At 43.6% G+C, this 8,211-nt stretch overlaps 2 protein-coding genes across 2 annotated transcripts in view; one reads left to right on the plus strand and one right to left on the minus strand.

Annotated features, from left to right (window-relative positions):
• Window positions 1–415: 415 nt before the first annotated feature.
• T265_07406 (hypothetical protein) overlaps window positions 416–8,211 on the minus strand; it is a gene marked incomplete at both ends in the record, with an annotated part of 13,808 nt that continues 6,012 nt past the window's right edge. The window contains 2 exons of the mRNA XM_009172916.1: window positions 416–525; window positions 5,153–5,606. Coding sequence (XP_009171180.1) covers window positions 416–525; window positions 5,153–5,606 — 564 coding nt within the window. The remainder of the gene's footprint in view (window positions 526–5,152; window positions 5,607–8,211) is intronic.
• T265_14284 (hypothetical protein) lies at window positions 1,631–2,630 on the plus strand (the record flags this gene model as incomplete). The annotated part of the gene is made up of 2 exons (XM_009172931.1): window positions 1,631–1,901; window positions 1,927–2,630. Coding segments are annotated over 2 exons (972 nt in total), but the record flags the coding sequence as incomplete, so codon positions are not given.

The raw sequence follows: 8,211 nt of genomic DNA on the forward strand, positions 1-8,211 counted from the left end.
TGACATGGAGACGTCATTGTGTGGTCAACTTTTAACAATGGTAGGGCTGATGGTCGTCACGCTGAAGATGACGATGAGAGCCAGAGCGGTGATAACGACGGTGATGATCATCTCTACAATCAGGATGGTCAGGTGAGAGTTCTGCAAGCACATATGTAGGCACTGACAGTCTTCAGTACGCAGTCCTCATCGGATTAACTGACGTGAGCTGTTTTGAGGGTGGCATATGATCAACGATATATTGTTTCGATAATTTCATCAAATTTTTCCACTGGCCTTTGAATTACAGTCACTCTTCTCTTTATTCCCACACAGTTTGGCAGCTGAACAACTTATTATCGACATATGCTCCAGTGTGTAAGTCAAAGTTCAAATCAGATACCGTGAATATTATTCTGTTTAATTTCTACATTCGTCAGGCGTCGAAATAAGGATCGAAGGAACGCTTGTCTGAATTTGAATCCATGCCTTCGAGATAAAAATGCGGAAACACACCCTGAAACGCACGGGACAACGAAAGTTGTACTGTAATAAGGAAAATAGAGTCGAATCGAACAACGTGCCGGAGGGGCTGTGTGTAACGTACGAAGTGAACAGCCTTAGTAACAAAGTTAATGGGGACAGCGGGAAGTTGCCTCCAATACGGACAGTGGGACAAAGAGCTCATGTAAGAAGTGCAAACGTTTGATACGATACAACAAATTGCTTGAATTGCACTTATCATGGGTGTGGAATTTCTCATGACGTAGGTTACTTTCTTCCGAATTCACTTCAGTAAATGGGAGCACTGTTCACGTGATAATCATTGGTGCGCATCTGAACCCCGTGTGGACAAAAATAAGTTTGGAGCTATCGATTAATACTTCACATGATCGGAGTAATCAGTGGCAAGTAGATGGTTATCCTCTATCCAAAAGTAGTAAACATGACTTCCTGGTTAATTTCAGTTTATTCTCCACTGTACACGTTAATTTGACCAGATGAAGTGAGTACCACTCAGCGAGAAGTCCGACTGTGGTGACATGTTTACGCATGGGGTAAAATGCACAAGGCTGTAGCGTTTGACATAAGAAACACTGAGTTATATGTGACGACAAAAGCGAATAGAATAACTCTACACTCACCGTTGAGCGGACGGGACACAGCCCCAGACGCAAACACTGACGTTACTTATAGCTTGTCAAGGTATTTCACGCCACTAAACTGTGGGGATTAGTTATTGTAATCGCGTCTAACTGAGCACTACCCGATTGAAGATGGCTCAGATGCCCAGAGAATATGCTATCCTGAAGTCTAAAAGATGGAAAATTTTCAGAGGCCTTTACTCAAATTTTCGATGTAATATGGAAATCGAATGAGAAGGACGTGGTGTAGACCACTCTGCAAATTGACTGATCTGGGAAATTAGTGAAGAAAATCGGTGTACAAAGTGATGCATTCAGTGTGCACAATTTACAAAACGTTACATAGAGATATTTCACAGATAGTCTGCTTTCATTCTACACCCATTTTCCGTTTGTTTGTGCAAGCTGAAATTCTTCCACTTTCCCGCACTACATATAGTGCACCATGTGTATTTTATATGCGTTTCAATAGCATACCATTATTTTCATACCATACATCTCATCAGCCACGGATGTTGACGAGGCGTATGGAACGAGCTCAGTTACAATTAACGTCCAAGGAGAAGTTGGTGAAAATGCTCACCTAAAGGTATCGAAAACTGCCGAAATTTCAACTTGGCAAGCTGAATCACCAGATAGCTCTCAAAACCCAGAGGAACCAGTTGATCAAGCCTTAACTTATCGATGCCCGATCTGTGGACGAGGATTTCAACATCAATCACATCTCTTAAGGCACCAGGATTCTCATGCTACCGAACGTTTTTTCAAATGCAATATGTGTTCAAGCACCTATAAGCACCAGTCAGACCTTGCCAAGCAAGCATGTTGACGAGGCGTATGGAACGAGCTCAGTTACAATTAACGTCCAAGGAGAAGTTGGTGAAAATGCTCACCTAAAGGTATCGAAAACTGCCGAAATTTCAACTTGGCAAGCTGAATCACCAGATAGCTCTCAAAACCCAGAGGAACCAGTTGATCAAGCCTTAACTTATCGATGCCCGATCTGTGGACGAGGATTTCAACATCAATCACATCTCTTAAGGCACCAGGATTCTCATGCTACCGAACGTTTTTTCAAATGCAATATGTGTTCAAGCACCTATAAGCACCAGTCAGACCTTGCCAAGCATAAGAGAAAAAGACACGTGGATGAATATGTTCCGCGTGATAAGTCAACGAGGGAACAAATACTTGCATCGGAACAGGCAGGACATCCATGTCTTGAATGCGGCAAGCAGTTTAAACATTGGAGAAATATGAAAAAGCACCGAAGAATTGTGCATCCCGGAACGGCGGGTCTTGTTTGCGAAAAATGCGGCATGTCGTTTCCTCGTGAACTCCATTTAAACAGACATATCAGGCAGGTGCACGAACGTGAGAACAAGTTTCCTTGCCCCCACTGCCCACAATCACTCTCATATGCGAGGACTCTGATGTTGCACATCAGAAACATGCATAAACCTGAGCAAGCTGACGAAACACCTGTGGGTCAACAGCAGGGGCTTTGAACTCTCAGTGCACACCAGTATGACTGTGAATGAAATACAGCCTTATTTCTTTTGCTATGTTCTTCTTATATTACATGCATCAAGGCTTTTTAGGAGAGATGTCTGGGATCATTGGTATGTTAGATAACGTAAACTCACTGTGATCTGAGGTCACTGTTGCTATATGAAGAAAACTAAGCAGTTTGCATGTCAACAGTGTGTTACATGTATTGTGTACTAGTCCTGGGTAAGGAAAAACAGTCGAGAACGGATAAGCCCCAATGATGGTCCAAAACAAAGCTAACTCGTTGGTCTCATTGGTACGTGGTTAGGATCAATCATCTATTTTTGTTGTACTTATAGAAACCATTCGGTCTTCGTCGAAACCTACGGAATGCAAAACTAATTTCCCAGATGAAAAATTGATACAAACGAAGTTTGCTATGGGCTGACACGTTTAGTGAAAATGGATGGAAATTAATCTGTAATTTGTTTTAAAATCTCGCCCGATTCCGTGCTCACAGAATTCTTGGATAAATAGAACTTGTCGATTTCATCCTTGAAGACATTCAAGGACTCCCGAAGAATTCCATGGGATTGATGACGAGTACACATGTATAGTATGAGGACGTCAAGCAACAGAGCCCAAGGAGGAATTAGTTTGATAAGATACATATTACCTCTGGCAAACTATTACCGACGTTCGTGACCTTCATATTGACATGGTCTGCCAACAGGGATCCGAAAAATACAGCATCAAATTGATATAGACGATGGGTTATCACGGCGAGCCTCTCGGCTCCATTAATAACGTGTGTAGGATCACGGTTTCTAATGGACAAATCTTATCATATTCAGCAGAACTTCGTAATTCTAATGGCTCGCGTGGATTTACGAGCGAAACCGTATGAATTGAAGTGGCTGCACTGTGGTCCCTAAGTATGGTCTCGTGAATTCCTTGTGTGGTTCATCGATGCTGTTAAGGTAGGTGCAAAAATGTGGAAAACATTGAAGCAACAGTGCGACTATGTTGTTAACGGAATAACAGTACCGGTTTGATTGCAGGAGCCGAACGTTTTTCCCTCTCGGGGGAATAGTTGAAACTACGTCACAACAGTTCATCGGCCATAAGCTCGGATTGGTTCCTACAGTACTAGGAATGAGATCAAGGTTGCGAATTACACTCACTTGCAAACCAAGTTGGTCTTAACAAAAGACTTAGTCCAAACGCAATTGAACAAAATAGACATATTTCTCAAAGTGCGCTTTTCGATAGAAGGTAAGTTTGACACAAAATGGAAGACTGCGTCCACTTTGGAAATTTCAAGACGGGACAGGCCGGTCTCCAGTTGTTGACAAAGCTTCAACGTTCGTACACGCCAAGATGCATTTGATAAGTTGTCGCCAAAAATTTCCGACGTAGATTTACATGCGTCTTTCTACTGGTCCGCTTCCATCGGTCTGATTCGCTCTGGTTTCCAGCAAGCAAGTCAGGTTCAGCTAGCTGAACTTAGGATTCCATGCAACTATTGCGTGATGAGTAAGTCAGCAATTGAAGTATAACTCAGCTTATTAAGTTCTTTCAGTTAATTGCTCAACAAAAGTCTAGTACACACTACAGTGTCCTGTGACATCGTCGGGAACAAGCAATGAACACTGGTCGATACGATGAAGTCAGCGTGCTCATATGAATTTTTAGCTCTCACACTGAATTCTGAATTCTGTAACCCCATTACTCGGGTTAGTCACAGTGTTACTGATGTTGACAGTTTCCGGACTCCCCCGGAGTTTGTTTTCCCTTGACCTAGTTTGCTCGAGGAGATGGCTTCAAATAGCCGGTGTCTATGTGGTGTAAGCGGGTCTTGGACACTACTTTCATATTCACGGGGAGACAACTCATGAAAATAGCAGTTATGCAATCAGTTCATTCAAATAGCTTGCAATATGTCGTAATGACGGCACCGTCATGGTGACTTGACTGACCAAAACGTGGACTAATAATAAGCGTGGACTGTGGCCTAATAAATTCCATAGTAAGGGTCCCCATCTGACTGTGTTCTCACAAACGCCAAATGAAAGTATTGGGTCCGTCGCTCTGCTATGACCACTTCCACCTAATAGATGTAGATTGCTGCTTAGCCTGATTCATACAGACGTTTTTAGCCACATTCACCTAGTATGATTTTTGGCATGTCCAACTGTGATTACCAGACCCACAACCGAAATAGAATAGTTTCATAAGCCAAGTGGGCTCACCTCAGGTCGAATGATTGGTTCATGGCGCATTTGATAGAAGTAAGGTCACAAAACAATACGAATCGTCAGCTCTCTACGTAAACTTGTCAACCTAGTCTGGGTAAAAATAAAGACAAGTCGGTGTGATTTCGGGGAAGGATTGCGATGAGACGGTACACGAATAATTCGCCTGAATTCGAACAGAGAAAATGCTACATATGAATGTAAGAAAACTGACGACCTCTTGTGAAAAGATTAGCAGATGATAAAAATGCTCCTCATATCATCGCTTAGTGAGAAATCTACGCTTGCCGCGTTTAGTTGTATGTACAGAATTCGCACGGGATAGTGACCAGCGATCATCAGGGGACTCGGAATCGATGCTGTCCTCATCGCTATCCGCTTTGCTCGATGACCTATTTGAATGCTGTTCTGACGGCTCGAAAGCCAGAACGCAGGACATCCCGGAGCTGAATATTGAGACTTCTTTGGAAGCCTTCGTCCCTTCGTCTACCTGTTCGTCATCTTCATCACACCCCCGCTTTGAATATTGACAATATTTCCTTGCACGTTTGCTTGCAGTAGATTGATGCGAGCCTCGCAAGCCGCGTTCAGCCCCACTGTGACGCGCTCTGCCACCGCCACGACTAGGACGACTGGGGTTAGATACTGCGTTACGAGTGGCAGTTTGCCGACTGAAGCGTTGATGTATCAACCGCGCAAAAGCAACAGACTGGTTTTGCTTGGCCAGCCCGGAACGCTTTAAAGAGCCCAGGGAAACCGGAGTTTTGGAGGTCAGGAAGCTTTTTCAGCTAAGGAACATAGCTAGTCGAAGCTAGAAATGAGATCCTGTATAGTGGAGGGCCCACAAAAGCTGCAACAGGGAAACATAGGTTAACTTGCAGATGAATGGCATGCGCTCGTGCGTTTGCCTGCGACTTCGAACTATACTGCTCAACCCCGTGCCTTACGGCTGAATTCACATGTAGTTTGTGCCAGTGAAGTCGGCTGTACCTGACGTAAATCCGACTGTGCAAAGAGGGAGGTTATGAGGCCACCAATATTTTCAACTAATGCCGTACAATCACCGAAATATACGGCGACAGATAAACGGCATATGTGGGTGCAGTGGTTTGATGGCTCGTATCGCTCTAAATAAGCAACCAAGACACTATTGGTAGTCAGTTTGACCTGCAAAAACTGAACAGTGGAATTCACTTCGGGCAGCGCGGTAGGTTCGAAAGCTCGGCTAGGTCATTCGCGGATATTCACATGAAATGCAATCACCTCGACACAAAAGTAAAATGGAATATAATGGAGTTCAAGCAGCATACGTCGAAACATCTTGGGAGAAAATACGAAGAAAAATAAAGGCAAGATACCAATGAAATCAAAGTCAAGCCATCAACCCAAATCGAGGGCTCAAGTGGCGAATCATATATGGTTCCCGTAAGTTTTGACGTTGGTACTTCCCCGGACCACACGGAGGGCTGCCTACTGCCTACACAGGTTAACTTTTGGGATACCCACACTTACACAATTGTCAGAATGGTGCTAAATGTGTTCTGCACACACAGAACAATGGTAGCACAATCAGCATACATTGTTGCGTCTGAATGATGGGTATATAGAGCCCTCCCTCTGCGTTACCACACGAAGGCTGCCTACTGCCTACACAGGTTAACTTATGGGATACCCACACTTACACAATTGTCAGAATGGTGCTAAATGTGTTCTGCACACACACAGAACAATGGTAGCACAATCAGCATACATTGTTGCGTCTGAATGATGGGTATATAGAGCCCTCCCTCTGCGTTCAGTTCCCATCAAACTGCCTACTGTGGTTTCAAGTAACCATTTGTACTCAACAGGTTCAGCAAGTCACATAAGAACAAACGCTAATTAACCGTAGGCTAGCGAGATTGGCATTGGAACGTTGAATTGATCTTACAGAACGCTCAGCCTCGCTTGAAACTGAAAAATACCTTTGTAATTGTGCTAATGGCTGTGAAAATTCGAGTTGTCTTCTAATTATTTGGCTTATTCATTAGTTCCAACCTGCGCCCCAATTAATGAATCTGGTTAGAATGGCTTGTACGCTAGTAACGGGATACAGTATCTCCTAGGGCGAAACAAGTATGATGGCATAGAGAGTGGCTTGATCAAAATAACTGATAGCCATAAGCTTGCCTGCCATGCTACTCGAAGGAAATACGACGAGTGAAGTACTGCCATTTTGCCCAGGCCTAGACATGAGTAGTCGATACGCTGAGGTTGAGTTGGGCTTTTTCTAAATGAGTTTGGATAGCCTCCCAGTAAGGTTTGTACACGCATGGCACAAAGCGCGATCCTGAAAACTGTATTCTGGGGCCACGAACAAACGGGTATACTGGCCACTACAACATGACCTCAGACGGACCAACTAACAAGATTGGCCACGATTCAATGGCGAGGCGATCGTCAGTAGACTGACCAATGGATAGAGTATTTTTGCACACGTAACAATTCAATCTATTACACTGATCGACAATGAATTGAAATCCGTAGTTGCCGGCTGTCCGTTTTCCTTAAAAACTCCCAAGATGATTGAAATAAAAACGGTTGTCGAGAGCTAATGCACAATATTTGACCCAAATTCAGATGGACATGAAGAGAGATAAAGGTAAATATTGCTTAAAGCGGGTGAAGCAGTCATAAGAAATGTCACTATGTGGGGCAGTGTGATATGATGCCTTGTGATGCCTTCCATCATGTATCTGTTGGACTGGTCACGACTTGAGCCTTCAGTGATTCGAAACTCATGGCTTGATGTTTTAGCAAACTATGAGCGGTTTTCGGGATTTCAACATTCGCCACCAAAAAGTATACGGTTGTTACTCTCGGAGGACCAACTTAAGAGACGGGTTTAAGCCTCTGAGGCCAAACATGTTGATAATTCGTGAAAATCGAAATCCAAATAAGTAGTCTTGTTGACGTTTCATTCCTTTACCCTTGGAGTAAAAGGGACTCTTCGTGGAGATACGCTGTCTCTTGATCAACCGGATACTCCCGACTGCCTGTCCTGACGTAAACAAAAACGGATAATGGTATCGCCTGTCAGGGTCGATTTATGTTTAACATTTCTGCCAGAGGACATATTCAGTTTCCTCTTTTTGCAGTAGTTTAAGCTAGAATGTGCTAGGATGGTCCTGCTCACGCGTTTGATATTGCCTGTAAATGACCGGCAGAGGAATGCATCCAAAGATCTACTGTCTGCTGTAAGTTCTATCTCTGGTATCTATCAGGCAGATTCTTATCAGAATTAGAGATCTAATAGAACCGTGGCTTGATTGTTTACAGCTTTTTTGTGATGCCAGCCATAA

This window comes from Opisthorchis viverrini (assembly GCF_000715545.1).
Source record: "Opisthorchis viverrini unplaced genomic scaffold opera_v5_170, whole genome shotgun sequence".
Lineage (NCBI taxonomy): Eukaryota > Metazoa > Platyhelminthes > Trematoda > Opisthorchiida > Opisthorchiidae > Opisthorchis > Opisthorchis viverrini.